The sequence below is a fragment of the Triturus cristatus genome, chromosome 8 (genome assembly GCF_964204655.1).
Source record: "Triturus cristatus chromosome 8, aTriCri1.1, whole genome shotgun sequence".
Taxonomy (NCBI): domain Eukaryota; kingdom Metazoa; phylum Chordata; class Amphibia; order Caudata; family Salamandridae; genus Triturus; species Triturus cristatus.
The window spans coordinates 1,522,346,263-1,522,363,144 of record NC_140591.1 but is presented as its reverse complement, the minus strand read 5'-3'; the positions used below and the strand labels follow the sequence as shown (position 1 = coordinate 1,522,363,144).

Genomic DNA, 16,882 nt, shown 5'->3' with positions numbered 1-16,882 from the left:
TAAAGTCAAGAGTTTTATCTTTTTGTACTAGCCCCCTTTCTTCATCTCTACACAGGAAAGTGTTCATCAAACGTAAATTAAAAGGCATTAACTCACTGGACTGAGATTTATCATATGAAAGCAAGTACAGAGCACTGTCTCTATATACTAAAGAGAGCTGCTTGCTGCAACATGTTTATCAGCTGATGTTTAAAACAAAAGCACAGGTGCACCACACTAATTCAATCAAGTCGGTTAGAACAATTACATAATCCAAATCCAATCAATGAGAGAGAGAGAGAGAGTTCCGTGATATCATCTCTTTATTCCATTTTCATGCTAGGAACACAACACAGCCGACGCGTTTCGTCCTGATACAGGACTTCTTCAGGGCGTTAAATGTAATAAAGGATCAATGAGCCTCCATCGATTATGAGGAATATCATGAAGGAGATGTCCTTTGGATCAAAACCCCAGCCAGGAATATCTATAAGCCAAATCCGGATGCTAGGGGAAAAGTGGTGGCAATCTCCTTACAGGTAGAACAGAACCGATCGTAATCTGGTAGTCACGATCTGAAATAAAGCAGCAGCAGCAAGTCTTCCTCCAGTCGGGATGTGTTTGTTAACAGGAGCTGATAGAGAGCATAAATAAAGTTGGGTCTCCATAAAAGGGGAGACAGCAAACAGAGAACAACAAAAAGAGTGACCACTCCACAAAAGGCATTTCTCCGTATTCTGCTTAGCATATGGGAAAAAAACGTGTGCTAAGTAGGCAGATTGTTGATGTGCTGTTGGGGACACGGTTTGGGTACCAGTAGGGATGGTTGCTATGTGGCTCCTGTCAAGATTTAAAACCAAGGATTTTAGTTTTAGGTCTGGCGTGAACCAGGACCTTCTAATTTTACTAAAATATGTATAATATACTTACATAGAGGAGCTTTCAGCAACCTCTCTTCATCCATGTGTGTCATTCGCATTTTGCTTCCGCCCACTTCAGCATATAGCCTGGGGCAGTGGATCTGCCCACTTAAGCCACTGGATAACTTCACTTTGAGCGACTGCATTTTGCTCTTTCACAATGAGCACGTACACACAACCTAGTTCCCTTTTGTACCAGTGCCTTTGTTTTTACCTAATAATCAATTTAGTATTGCCTTTGTGTTTGAGCCTGATGTGATAGCACAACACTTCTGATGCACATTCCATTTTTATCAAATCCCATCTCGTGCTAATGCTGTTTAACTTGCTACTCTGACTGCTGCTATTTCACAGCATATCAGACTGTGTCCATCTGTACCTGTTCTGTAATATGCTCTTTCTACTTTTTTTTTTACATTCCCGCTATCTTTTGCCTTTTCTTTCTCTTTTTTACTTTAGTTATTTCTTGCCTTCTTTCATTGTTACTTTCCTTCTTTCCGGCTCGTTCTTTGCCTTTTTCTCTCTTCTTTCCAGTACTCCACTTCTTTCTTTCTCTACTTTCTTTTTCTTGCCTTCTTGACTTTCTTTCTATTCTCTTTTCTTTCCCTTCTCTACATCCCTTTCTTTTTTCTTTTTCTCCCCTTTTTCTTTCTGTCTTGCATTCTTTGTTCCCTTCCTCTTTTTCACTTCCTTTATTTCCTTCTTGCCATCCTTCTTTCCTTTCTTTCCTTATTTCTTTTTCCATCTGTCTTTTCCTTTCTACTTTCCCTCTTTCCTTCCTTTCATTTCTTTTTCCTTAATTCCTTCCTTTTCTTTCTATCCTATCATTTCATCCTTTTTGTCTTTCCTTCCTTCTTTTTTGTACTGTCTTCCACTTTCCTCCCTCCCTCTTTCTTTCCTTTCTCCCTTCCTTCCTTCTTTCTATCTTTCGCTACTTACGTTTCGTGTTTCCTTCCTTTTTTTCTTTCCTTCCACTTTCCTCCCTTCCTCGTTCTTTCCTTTCTGCGTTACTTCCTCTTACAATCTTTTCTCCCTTTCTTGTTCCTTTTTTCTTTCTCTCTCTTTTCCTTTCTTTCTTCGTTTTTCTCAAAGGCAAGAGGCTTGCAACCAATGGCAGACTGATTTGAGTTTTTTTTAGATCTGTGTTAGTCAAGACCTTTTGATTTTATTGAAATTATGGTTATAAGGTAATCAATTATAGGGGTTTCTGCCAGACTTCATCCATTAGTCTGTAAATCGGGGTCATTCACTTTTTCTTCCACTCACTCCAGCACGTATTAAGGGGGAATGTATCCGCCCACTTCAGCCACTGGCTGACTTCACTATGAGTTACAGCATGCCACCCTTTGACAAGGAACACATCCAAACAAAGTAGTTCCCTTAACTGCCAGGGAGTACTATAGTAATATTTGTGTGTGTGTGTTGGACCTGCCCCTTTTAATGGCAAGTTTATACCCAAATGTTTTGCCTTTTGCCTCCTATTTGTCTGACCTATTTCAGTTGGCTTTAGGACTCTGGGTACTTTACCACTGCTGATCAGAGCTAAAGTGCATATGCTCTCTGTGTAAATTGTGATTCTGATTGGTTATCCCCGTTTGGCATATTTAACTTACTAGTAAGTCCCTAGTAAAGTGCACTGTGTGTGACCAGGGCCTGTAAATCAAATGCTACTAGTGGGCCTGCAGCACTGATTGTGCCACCCACACAAGTAGCCTTTCAAATGTGTCTCAGAACTGCCACTACACTGTCTACACATGCAGTCTCTAACTGCCATGTTGACCTGGCAAGTGCACCCACTTGCCAGGCCTTAACCTTCCCTTTTCTTACATATAAGTCACCCCTAAGGTATGCCCAAGCTGCCCTGCTGGGCAGGGTGCAGTGTATGTGAAAGGTAGGACATGTACTGATGTGTTTTACATATCCTGATAGTGAAATACTGTGAATTTCCTTTTTTACTATAACAAAGACCAGCTCTCCCATAGGCTATCATTGGAGCTGCCTAGTAACCTTTTAGAAGTGTAACTTTCAATTGAGAACAGCTAGAGATTTGGAGTTTAGGCTCTCTGAGCTCGGAATTGAATAACACACCTTTCAGTAATGGTGGTTTGTAAATTGTGTTTGAAAATTGCACTTTTAAAAAGTGGTCATTTTCTTTTTTAACCATCCTGTATGCCTCTGCCTGCTTCTGGATTCACCGTCTGGTTTTAGACTGACAGAGGCGGTGTGTGCATTCACTCCAGACTCACACAAAGAGAGCTGAGGTGTGCCCTGCATATGCTGATGGGCCATCCCGGGCTAGAGTGGTGGCAGGAGTTGTCACTGACACCCGAATAGGCTGTGGCTACTCTGCACAACGCTGTCTCCACCTCATGTAGTGAAACTGGACCGGGGAGGAGAGATATGGTTTTACTCGACAAGGAGACTTTCTGAACAAGGACTTCAAAGGGAAAAAGGGGTATACGTATTAGCCCTAAACCCTAGAACTTTAGATTACTTCTGGAATCAAGAGGAACCTCTTCCAAGGAGTAGGGCTGAAGAGCTGTGAGGAGGAGACTACCCCTCTGCTGTGTGTTGCTTTGCTGGGTTGGCCTACAGTTGCTGCTTCTGCCAAGGAGAGGACAAAGACTGGACTTTGCTGTGAAACCTGCTTGAAAAGAATCTCCAAGGGCTTGTGTGTGCTTGCCTCCTGTTCTGAAGTCTCAGGGACACAAAGACTTCACCTACAGTCTTCTCGAACTATACTGTTGGGAGTTCTGACATGACTGGGAGTGCCTCGTCCAATTCTGGGTCACTGGAGGTTGTTCCTGCTACAGAAAGCTGTAAAGAACTGAATAAATCTACAAAATCAATGATTTACTCTTCTCGCGGCTATATTATCTGACGCAGCACCGCAGTGTGGGAGAAATTCCCGACGCATACCCTTGTGCAGCCGAAGAAACCGATGCAGCGCCTGCCTGAGGCCCAAGAAAATGCTGCACACTGACTATAACAAAGGCCCCGCAGTGTGGCTAAAAGAATCAGCGCATCACCAGTCAGCGGCTACGGAAATCTATGCAGCGCCTGAATTTTCTCACGCATAGCACCTGTGTGGCAAGTTTTTTCTCGACGCAACATCTGCAGACCAGAATCGCATAGGAAATCGACGCATTACTTTCCCCTACAGTCTGGATTCAACACATCTTTTCTCCTGCGTGAAGCAGAACCGTCGCATCGCTGTGTTTTCCAATGCTTCAATCCTCTGCTACGTTTCTACCTTGTGGATTTTGATGCATTTGAGGTACTTCGTGTAAAAATCTCACATCCATAGATTTCTATGGACAGAATTCCTTGAAACCTTTTAAATGTCATATTTTGAGAAGTGTATGTTGGATGTTTGTTGTTTTGGTTTCGTTTGCTTTAGATAAAAATACTTTATTTTTTAAAACTGATGTGGTGTCAATTTGTAGTGTTTTCACTGTGTTACTGTGTGTGTTATGTACAAACGCTTTACACATTGCCTCTGAGAGAAACCTGTCTGCTCGTACCACACTACCAAGCGGGCGAGCAGGGGTTATCTAGGTATGCAACTCTCTTATCCTGACTAGAAGGAAGGGTCCCTAGTTGGACAAGGAGCATAGCTCTATCAACTAGAGACCCCCATTTCTAACAGTGTGTTTTTTGAGATAAACTTTTTTTTTGCCTTTAGCAAATTGCTTTTTTAGAATAATGACTGCCCGGCGTTTTTCAATACAGAGGTTGTAAAAAGTATGATAAAGCAAAACAATAATTCCCAGAAGGTTGGCAAACAATGCCAGGCCTATTGACTTTACCAATGCTTGATTTTCTACACCAGTTTTTATGGTTGTTCATCTGGTGCTCAGTATACCAAATAGGTTGCAAAGGATGGAAAGTGGGGGAGAAGTCGTGACTTTGGTATTGCTTATAACATGTGGGACTTTTTGAAGAATGTTCTTCTCAAAACCTGAATGAAAAAGATTTATAAATACTGCACTGTAATCAACCTATTCGATGTAGATTTGTAAAGAAGACATGATTTCTTGTCTCTTCACAATGTTTCTAGTCTTTATTGAGAGGTAAATCCATTTCATTCAAAAAGCACCCATTCCAGATTGGTCGTCTGGCAGCATGCGCTGAAGATGAAACCTCATATGTCACCACAAGTCAGTGAAAAAGAATGCAATATTTTAATAAGTATCAAATAAAATTAAGATAAGAGAGCATTGGCATCAAACTAAGACAATTTTCCCTCGATGGCACAAATAATCTCAGAAGATAATACTTGCTGATAACATTAAATAATTACTACACATCTTTGTCAGAATTGAAAGGCTCGGATAGATTGGAAATCCATACAAATCATTAGTTTTACTTACTAAACACACAAAACAACAATAGAATATATAACAGACAGTACTGAAATGGGTGTACAACTCACCTTTCATAAATGTTAGCAAGCTGCTGGACAAGGGTCAAGTTCTTTTGTTGCAGGTAAGATGCCAGTTCCGCTGTGACAACTGCAGCACTCACTCCATCTTTATCCAGTACTGCTGTTCCACACATAAACCCTTTATATAAATAAAGTAAAGCAATAAAAAATTGTTACTTTACACCATAATAGAGAGTGGCTGGGGAGACTTGATAGCAAACAGCACAATTTCAAATGTGGGGATTAAGACAAAAAGGGTTTAGAATGGGATGCAGTAGGAAGATTCATGTGTCATGACTGCGCATCTCCAGTTGAATGTAAAGTGCTGCCCATCCATAAACTCAATCCCAGGAGTCCTACCGTTCCTCAACAGTCTCAGTGGTACAATGATGAAACAAATCCTGGAAACATACACATCGATAAAAAGGAAGGTGCAAGGACTATTACAAGGTAAAATAGGACTTAGTTAAAGGAAGAGTACAGTTGAGTAATTAGTGAAGTATCACTTCATTCATCTAGTCTTACTTTTCTAATTTTAGTATAGTGTACAAATTAGTTAGTCCAAATATATTACATTCTATTAGTTTTCAGCAACACGCCTTTCGCTAAAGCAAACTAAAAACCGTTAAAAGAAGGGTGTGGGGGGGGGAATCACACTATTTCCAATTCAAAGATGATTGGGGGCAAAAAAAAATATTTTAGAAAATCAACCTAAACTGCATACACATCTTTTTGCTAGTGAGTACTTGTAAACAGCATGGGTTAGCAGAAAAAAGTTACTAACCTCTAACTTTAGTTCTCTGTTATCTTTAATAGATTCACATGCTTGAATCATTCCCCGTTGATGAGATTGGAGTTCCATGTTACCCTACTAAAGCAGTCTGAGAGCATAACAAGTCTGAAAGGCCTTTAGACCGTGTCACATTTGTATCTAAAGAACATCAATACAAAAAATCCATCGTCCAGAAAATCGAGAAAGAATGCCCTGACCGTCCACCCTCCCAGAGGCCACTGCATCTTATATTTACAGCACGGTGTGAAATTTATTATTTATTGAAAACTAAGACGCATGTAAGGGGAGGAGGGAAGCCATATGTGAATCTATGAAAGTTGCCAAAAAGGAGAACTAAAGTTTTAAGTAAGCAACTTTTTCCTTCAATCTTTCATAGATTCACGTACTTAAAAGATAATAGCAAGCATTATTACATGATGACGAAAGGAAGAACAGTATAGCTCACCTTGATCTAAAAGATGACTAACTGCTGCTTGTTCCACCGTTGTTCCTCAGTCTGTCACTGTGATCAAGCAATAATGTTACGTGAAGGTGTAAGTTTGTCCAAGCTGCTCGGCAAATGTTAGTAATCGGTACTCCAGTGTAGGGGCGGCAGATTTAGCCATTCTACTGGTGGAACATATAGTAGCGGTCTGCAAAAGAGGATACCCACATTCATCTGACAGGAGCTACCCATCTCGAAATTCCTTGCTTTGACAAAGGGAAATCCTTTCTTTGGGTTGGAGAACAATACTAGTAATAGCGTTCTTGACTTGTAATTGTTTCTTAAGTCTTTTGTTATGTCCAGATAAAACTTTAATCATCTGGATACATCTTGAGAGTGTAGGGCATTTCTGCTGCATCAACGGGGTTTAGAAGAACGCTTTTAGAACTGTTGCTCATTTAAGTAAAATTCCAGAGGAAGTTTTGGAATGAATCACAGGTTCATAGGGAGCATCACATTGCCTTTAGTGAAGTGTAAGTATGGTTACTTACACAAACACTTATCTCACCGACTCTACTAGCTGAGGTAACAGCATGCAACAGTACCAACCTCCAGGAGGGATGTTTAAAACTGGATCTGTGAATGAATTAGTTCAAGGGAACTTTTATCAACTTGGATAAAACTGTGTTAAATAAATTCCCATTTGATTGAGGGACAGAATTTTCTTAGGTAACCTGTGAGACCATATTGAAGGATGTAAAGTGAGCTGATGCACCTTTATATGTCTGCTCTTTGAACTTGGACGAATGAGTGCATGCCGTTTTGAGCAGATATGGCAGAATCCAATGGGGCCGGACAGAAAATGGATACAACCCTTTTTAATGACCATCAAATGCAAAATGTTTTCCATTTTGTGACTGAATTTCTATTATTGGACCTGGCTCTGGCCTCTGCTAAAGTGGCCTTGCAACTTGCAGGAAGATCTAGGAGCAAGAATACATGACAGGAGCCACACCAATAATTGCAATGATCCCAGACTATGATAAGGGACCTGCATGTGGTTTCTGCTCAGGAAATTTGCATCCCAATGGTAATGGTGGTACTTCTCCTAACTCTAAGTCCATGAACCAATAATGGCTGCAATGCGTTCAGGGGATTAAGCTCATGAGGCATGTTTCCCTCTTCACTTTTGCGATGATTATGGCAATCAAGGGGCAATGTCCTTGACCATGCTATCGGAAATTCATTACACCATAATCCCCTTTATGGATGCCACCCTGTGAAGAATTGACATTTCATATTTGTCTGGTTTAGAAAAGATGTCGCTTTGGCTTTTCCCATGTTTGAAAATCATCTTTGGAAGAATGTCATTGAGTTCCTATTTGGGGATCTTTGAAATGAGTGACTGAGGTAGTTGCTTGAGTTTTGTCTTTCATAAGTAAATGCTCTGATTTTGTTGACATCTTGATTGTTATAGATGAGCTTCTCTCGACAGTGGCTGAAATCTGGCGACTCCCTGTTTGCTTACATAAAACATCAATGTTGTGCTGTCCATTTGATTTAACACCGACAAATGATGTAACCTTGGATGGACATACAGCTTCTTCCACACACAATGCAAAGGTAAAGAGTTGTGTTTCTGGCCTCAACAAGAAACTAGAAGCTGCTTACATTTTTTCTCCACTCAAAAAACTGGCCATGTACGATCTTTGTGTTTTATACCTACATGCACAATGTGCAGGGAGTTGGCGGGGGGGGGGGCAGGGGGAAGGAGATATGACATCCACTGGAGATGCCAGAATGATATTCACTGCTGAAGAGCACACAAAATGATGAATTCAGCAACGGGTCATTTTTTCCAGTTTGCAGCAGATTTTTCCAAAGAAGCAGAATTCTAAACTGTAAAAACACAGCGATGCAAGTAAGAATAAAAAATAATGGGTCACAAGGCTTTCACCTGTAAATTTTGCACAGAAGGCAGATCTACAAAAATGATATACAACTACCTGTTCCTGTTGCAGACGTGTGGTGTTTGCAGGGTTTTGGCAAGCCCACTGCACAGAGAGCAAACAAAGTATTCTTTTGCAATTCTTTTTACACTGTTCCCCAACAATGTATGAAATGATAATGGAAAATATCATTAATATAAATTGTGTGTGAATAAAAACGATTTTTTTTTTTTTAAAGTTTATTTTCAATTTATATATCATAAAAAACCATGTACACACAAATTGGAATCAAATCCGTGTATGCAAGCAAATGGACAACCTTATTAGCGGCACTTAGGACTACAGGCGGCATCAGGGTGGGATCAGACCCATGGGGAAAGGAAAAATAACATACAATTAAAGCACCGTGAGAAAGGAACCAGGCATGGCACTGATGTATGCGGTGAACCCTACTGGGGTCGACCCTCTCGCTCCCCGTCAGACCCAGACCCAGCGGGCAGATCCAACCCACTGCCTTCACTGTCAGTTGTGCCCTGTAGGGAGGACTCCCCTTCTGCTAGCCCAGACGCACACATGACACGGCAAGCCATTAAGTCGTCCTGCAGCTTCTCATCCCTTCGAGTGAGTTGCATGTGGGTTTCCTCAGCCAGGGACCACTCGCGGACATCTCTAAGCCAAGTGGGTACCTCCTGGGCCTTTTGCCCCATCCAAGTTATCGCCACCCTGCGCCTTGCTAGTACCAACATTAATTGTAGGAGTTTATACGATATTTTCTTTTTCTTGGGTTTCCGGACTAATGCGAGCAAGCAATGCAGGGGTTCGACTGCCATCCGAAGGCCTGTAGCTGCAACTATGCGTTCCACCACCCCCACCCAGAATTGCCTGCCCAAAGGACAGTCCCATGCTAAGTGTAGGAAGCCCGCTTTCACAGCGGCACATCTAGGGCATCCATCTCCCCTGTCCCCAGAGATGCGCTTCAGGAATACCGGGGTTAGGTAGGTGCGGTGTAAAAAATGGAAGTGCGTCCGTTTAAACCTTGCGTTGCATAAGACCGTGCGTGTGAGGGAGCCTATGCGTGCCCATTGTCTCTGTTCCAGCAGGGCGTAGAGATCAGCCTCCCAGGCGGCCCGGGACGGCGGCACCGGGGGGTTGAGTCCTGTTTCATGGCCTTGTACAGGAGAGAAATCAGTTTACGTCCCTTGCCGCAGGAAAGGAGGACATCCAGGGTGTGGGTCAGTGGTGGAATGTCTGGGTACTGGGGCTAGGAGACCTTCACCACACCTTGAAGTCCCCGGAAGTGCAGGAAGTGTCCCCGTCCAAGGCCAAAGGCCTCTTCCGCTTGCTCATAGGTAAGGAAGGTCTCGTTAGGGTAAAGATCAGCCGGAACTTCGCAACCACCCTCCCTCCAAGATTGAAAGGACATATATTGCCCCATGTCGATGAAGGAGGCCAGTATCCAGATCGGGAGCTCCATGTGAAAGGGTGCCCTCCGCAAGACCTTCTCAACAAACCGCTGCCATATACCGGCCGTATGTCGCACAATATAGGGAAGGGACGTGTCCGACCCCCTACCCTGCATCAGGGCGACCTGTAGTGTCTGGAAGCCTACCCTACCAGAGAGAAGGCGCATCTCCAAATTGTCTGTGTCCGTAAACCAACGGGCTGCGTGTTGTAACTGGGCCGCGTAATAATATAGGTCGAAGCGTGGAGCTTCGAGGCCCCCCTCTTCGTAGCTGCGGTTAACGGTGTGAAGAGCTACCCTACTGCGTTAGCGCGCCCATAACAGGGACGTGAGTAACGTGTTTAGAGTTCTGAAAACTTGTGGTGGGAGCATCCTGGGGAGAGGCCAAATAGGACAAGGCATCGTCTGCATACAGGGAGATAACGTTGCACATGTCCCCCACCCTGATTCCCCACTGTTCCATATCTGTCCGAACCCGGACAGCGAAGGGCTCTATGGCTAGGGCAAATAGTAACGGCGAGAGGGGACACCCCTGGCATGTACCCCGTCCCAGCCGCCACTCCTCGGACCTCGCGCCCCCAAGTTTCACCCTAGCCCGGGGGGCCATATACAAGATGCGAATCCAGCGACAAAAATTGGGACCCAGCCCCACAGCGCGGAGGACCTCGAGGAGATAACCCCAATCGACTGTGTCGAACGCTTTGGCGAGGTCGATAGACACCAACACCATCTGCTCCTCCCGACCCCGCACCTCATGTAGAATGTGATTCAACCGCCGCAGATTCATAGCCGTGTTGCGCCCCGGTATAAAACAGCACTGGTCCCCGTGGACCAAGTGAGTCATGTACGGTGTTAAGCGTGAGGCCAGGAGCTTGCACAAGATCTTAACGTCAGTGTTGATCATCGTGATCAGTCGATACGATGAAGGCTCGTGGGCATCTCCACCCGGCTTCAGGATCATGCATATCTCCCCCAGCGTCATGCTCGGCGGGAGAGTCCCCCTCTCAAACGCCTCAAGATAAATCTGTAATAGGAGTCGGGGGAGTTTACCTGCGAATACCTGATAAAACTCAGTAGGGAATCCGTCACTGCCCGGAGACTTGGCTCCCGGTAGGTGCTGCAGGGCGGAGCGTACCTCACCCAGTGTTAGGGCTTCGTCAAGGGCCTCCCACGCCGACTTGGGGATAGACCGTAGGGTCAATTCCCAAAGGTAAGGGAGATAAGACGCCTCGGAAATGGCGGGGTCCGCGGCATACACCCGCTGGAGATGAGACTTAAGGACCCGTAGTAGTCCCACTTCAGAGTGGACCAAGCCCACCGTAGGCTCCCGTAGGGCCACAATCCCCTCTGGGGCTCTTTCCCGTCGGATAATCCAGGCCAGAAGTCGACCAGATTTACCCCTTTCCCTATGGAGATGCTGCCTATATTGTGTGAGGGTGTATTTATCGAGTCTATCTAGAATATCATGGATGCGTGTCCGAGTGTCATGTTCCCCCTCCCTCACTGTAGTGTAAGGGGCTTCAAAAGTCTGTAGTGCCAAGAGGTGGCTTTCCGCCTCCTGCAGCTCTCGTTGGAGCTGTTTCCGAACCCCGTAGGTAAGGCTCATGCACGCCCCTCTCACTACCGCCTTTAGGGAGTCCCATTTCGTGGCCAGTGAGAGATTCCCCCCCACCCCAGTTAAGGTCAACGTAGTCAGTTATGGCAGTTTCTAGGTGATGCTTCCCCACCTGGTCCTAGAGAATCTCTGTCTGTAGCCTCCAAGTCCGTGGGTGACACAACGAGGCCACCTAATTCACCACACATGCCACAGGGGAGTGATCAGAGAGGAATCGTGCCTGATGGGTCACCTCAAGGGACATAGTGGCCTCCGGGTTTGCGAGTAAGACCCTGTCCAAGCGACTATGTGTATTGTGATTGGAGGAAAAACAGGTGTATACCTTCTGAGTCGGGTGTCTCTGGCGCCAGACATCCTGGGCTCCTATATTCCCCATGACCTCCCGGAGTTTCGCTGTCATTCGTGGTTTCGTACCAGCCCGGGGTTGAAACCTGTCAAGAATGGGGTCCAGGACACAATTAAAGTCCCCCAAACAAAGTAATGGTACCACCAGCTCCGAGACCAGGACCTCCTGCAGGGACTGAAAAAAGTCTGGGTCATCTGTGTTCGGGCATAGGTGTTCAGTATGGCGATATCCCTGCCATCCAGTTTAGCTCTAAGGAGCAGATACCTCCCATGGATGTCAGCTCCCACATATTGGACGGCAAATGAGACCCTGGGGGCCATCCAAACTAGGACCCCCCTGGCATATGTAGAGAACGAAGAGTGGAAAACCTGTCCCTGCCATTTTTTCCCCAATTTCTGGACCCCTTCATCTGTGAGGGGAGTGTCTTGGAGGCATGCTATCGAAACCCTATGCCTGCGAAGAAAGAACAGGACCCTATATCTCTTGTGCATGTACCCAGCCCTCTCACGTTACAGCCCAGAAATGTATGCCCCATGTGAGGTGAAGTAACCAGTTCCTTCGTATTCCGTGTCCCGTGTAGCCACCCCGGTCTCGTGCCCGAAATGCAATACATACGATGCCTAGAAAAAACCAACAACCCCCCCAAGAACACCCGCCCCCCTCCCTCGAGCAATTTACTGACAACAACAAAACATGCAGAAATGCCCTTCCCATGCTGGTGCGAGGACGTGCACAGCCAACCCATGAGCCCAACCGGGCTGAACTACCCAACAAGAGGAGAAGAGAACACCCTTCCCCCACGTCCAGCTCCCGACTCATACCAGCCGCCTCCTATGATTATTCAAAGTCTCGGCCTGTCTGAGTAAGTGTCCGGGGAACTCCCAAGGAAGAGCAACCGTCAAACCCCACTGTTGATGACAATGGCTGCCCAAGGACTGCAGGTGAGTTCGGCCCCCAAAACCCAGCGAGGGAAAGAAAGAGTGCCAGGCGTCTAAGCATCGCCCCCCCAACCCCAACAATGGAAAATAAACACAAAGGATATCAACTGCAGGATGATATCAGAAAACGATGTAATTCTGTAGTGCTGATAATGACAGGTCATTCTGAGGAACACAAACACAGATATTCAAGTCATAATAGCAAATGTCTTGCCATCCTGCATTCCCACACTTCTACTGAAAATGGCACCCCTTATGTGTGGGTGGGCCTATCGCAAGCACCTAGTGAAAAACGCTAACACCAGACATTTCCGAAAACAAGACATACAAAGGCCATCAATCTTTGTTCCCCAAAATTACCTGCAAATAACAAATGCTGGTGGAAAAAAAACTTCATGTGCTAATATTTCTATTACCTAAAGATACGGAATTTGTAGCGAACAGCAGAAGTCTTACAACCTAGCATTGACACACTTCTACTTATAATATTATCTCAGGTGTGGGTGGGCCTATGAGAACGGCCACAAATAAATAAGCCACCAATGTGAACCTGGTAAGCCAATATTATCTAATATAAGAAAGACTTAGGGGGTAAGGGGGGCATGATCTTCTGTGCATTACGAAGGATTCTGAAAACAAGCATTGCATAGCCAATAGGTCTCGCCTTTGGGACCTTATAAGTGTTTTGATATGCAGCACAATATCCTTGGTGCAACATTAACTGTTGCATGGCTAAGCACTTATAAGGTCCCAAAGGCGAGACCTATTGGCTATGCCAATGCTTGTTTACTACAGCATTGTAGGATGCCACGTTAGAGAGAGTGAGCCCTGCAGAAAACTTAATTTCAGCATCAGGAGATGTGTCTAAACCACTAACCTCTTTGAAGGCTACCAACTCTGAGAGGGTAATATCGCTAAGGTCATCAGTATCATGCCTGGGGGCATCATCAAATGAGCCAGTCAGTCATGAATTGGTCTTCTAGCACACGCTTGTACCCTGAGAATAGACAGAGTATTGGTGTTCCTCAATCACTCTTTGAGTTTTCACTTTTGAAGCTAGCGATAGGATGACGTTTGTTTTAGTCTACAGGCTTGGAGTAGTAAACTGCGCAAGTTGCAGTGCTGCGGGCTCCAGAACCAGAGGCAGTGCCAGGGCATGCTAAAGAAATAGGATTAAGGGAATTGTAGGAAGCCCCGCCGGAGGAAATCCAAATGACACCTGTTTTGGTCCCATGGAGGACGAAGGCACACGAGATGCGAGTGGCCTTGGCCAGTCTAAAATCCACATAGACGGCATTAAAAAAGAATGCTGGGTCGGAGACTGGAGTCAGAATCTCATGGAACAACTGAAGTACCTGGGGCACTGGCAATAGCTCCTGCAGAGGAGCAGGGCCTGGCCCCAGAGACAGTGCATACAGTTCTGGTCCCACAGTGGCTGTTAACAATGAATTCTGGTTCAGAGGAAGTCCCTACAGGGGAAGTAGAACATTGGGGCAACTTGCTCTTCGGAAACACACAACGCTTTGAGAAGTCCCCGTCCCTCCTCTTTTTCTTGTGCATCTGCAGCTTTTCTTTGAATGACTTGGAGGAAGAGTACTCTGGTGCCCTCGTACGAGAGCAATATCTGAGGCGACCTCAGCAATTATCCTGGGCTTTAACCAAATACTATTTTGCCCATCTCCTAAGGGCTTTCAATTTCATGTGGGGAGCTATGATTAGTATAACCTCATGTCATGGTCAGCATTGCACTAAACTAAATACGCAGTAAACCACACAGAATAGCGGAAAAGTCATAACTGCAGTATATGTTGAAGGTATATTCAGGAAGGATTGGACGAAACAAAAGGATAGGCCCCCAGCCTCTAACGCAGTCTAGTCCCCTAAGGATTCAAGCTCATTTAACAGACCCTTTGCCATGGCTGTAATAATCCATTTTATGATTATATGAGCATAGGGAGGTATTTGGCCAAGTGTAACAAACAGGCTCTGGGTTTTCTGTCTGCACCCCATGCCCCTGGTCTTCTAAAAGCACTGCATAGATCTTTTGTCTAGGCGTAGTGGGGCCTGGAAACATGATGCGACCTTTGGTCACACATCATGAACCCAGCCCCCATTACAGTCGCACATACCTGGAACCCTGCCTCTGTATCTACAGAACCACTGTGCATGGGTTGACGCAGGGTGCTGCAATATTTTTAAAAACGAATCTGGGAATCTTAGGTTGGATCTATGGAGGATCCAAAATAGCACAGAGAATCCACATAGGGAACCACGGCTCTCATGTTCAGTGATTCGCACTTTTTAAGTTGTTTGTGTCCTACCAGCTCCCGCCACATCCTCCCACTGGACTATGGGGAGGCTCCCCTTTCCTGTTTATATTGCTTGCAATCTTCTGTGACACTTGCGTGCGAATGATTGTAGACAGTTAGCAACACATAATGGTGATGAAAAATATATTTTCAGTCATGGCCAGCCAATCATATTGACCTTAACCCCAGTTAGATTCAAATATGTGGATCCCACAATGAAAGACTGCAAAAAACGCTTCCTTATCTAATCAGATTGGTGTCATTTTCAAATTCCACAACCTCGGACCTGCGGATAATCAGCTATCTGACAGTCAAGATCTCCTTATCATCATCAATACCCACCTCATGTTTGGAATGTAAATGCAAGTATCTAAAAAAACTATTGAATGGATTTACAACAAACCACAAACGTCTCTTGTTCTGACTAATGTTCTATCTTTATTTCATTTTTGGTGTAATTCCATTCAGGAGTTTTTGGTGCTGTGGAGAGCAGAAATACATGTGGGACTTAAAATGATAACTACCTGTGACGGATCTGCATGAAAATTGAAACAGCAAAGCTAAGCAGAATACCCTAATTTTCGGCAAAATTTAATGTAGATTTGTCAAAAGGTGCAAATGTTATTAGCAAATGAGAAATATTTTTTTCAAAGTGCAACATAACCATAACATCCCTACTGCCACTCTGTGCTATTATCCAAACCAGAAGTGCATGGCCTTTGGACAGGCCTTGGGCTTAACCCAGCAAGAGTGGGCATCCCATGCCCTGCGCTTGTGACCAGCAGGCGTTGGCCGCAGGGACTGGCCTGTGGCTAGGCAGATAAAACCCACCATCCACGCAACCCGCAGTGTACGGCCAACAAGAATGCCTGCAGAAGAAAAAATATTCATGTGTAGAGGACAAGGGTAACACTGCTACATGTTAAAGAAAAATATTTTACAAGCATGCGGTGAGGCAATGTACTCAATGCGCCAGAGTGAGAGACAAAGCATGCTGAGAGGAGACCTGACAGAGAAAAAAGGTGGAAGAGACATCAATATTACGGATGTTGATGAAGGGTGCACATGAACACTAAGAGTCTGTGTTAAGATTCAATGACTGTAATGAAAATGTGTGGAAAGCAAGTATGAGATAGAAGGATGCACAAACAGCGTTTGCCTTCTAGAGGTGGGAGTAGAAGCTACTAGATGACTGCGTGACGTGGCAGATCGCAGGAGTATGGGGCCTGACACTGGCACATAAAATTGAATTGTACGTGTGTCTTTGTGAGACAAAAAGTATTTTCTTCATACATAGGTCTAGATAACACACAGATGATGGGGTGTGTGTAAATAAATGGCACTAATGTGTACAAAAAGGATAGTTTCCAATCTGCACATGCTAGCTTGTGCTGAGAGGTCATCAGTAATGTTACAGATGATGATGCGCGTAATCAAGAGGGGAAAGCAGGAGCCTTAAGGTTCCATGGCTTGATAACTACTAAATTCTGTAGGCTTAACACCACTTCAACTAAACATATTTCATGCTACTTGTATGGTCCTCAGCTAACATCACACGGCCCTTCTAGTAGTCAGGTAACAAAAGGTTCCCACAAGTATGTTTTTTCAGAGAATAGACATTTATAAAGTTGACTGTCTTGAACCAGACAGTGTATACACCTTAGGCCAGACAAGGGGATTTCCAGAGGTTGTTTCCCCCATCACATTACATTCTCACCCTT

At 44.7% G+C, this 16,882-nt stretch overlaps 1 protein-coding gene across 1 annotated transcript in view; it reads right to left on the bottom strand.

Moving 5' to 3' along the window:
• Positions 1-16,882, bottom strand: part of PGM2L1 (phosphoglucomutase 2 like 1) — a 670,483-nt gene that overhangs the window by 133,013 nt on the left and 520,588 nt on the right. The window contains exon 11 of the mRNA XM_085623364.1: positions 5,335-5,464. Coding sequence (XP_085479490.1) covers positions 5,335-5,464 — 130 coding nt within the window. The remainder of the gene's footprint in view (positions 1-5,334; positions 5,465-16,882) is intronic.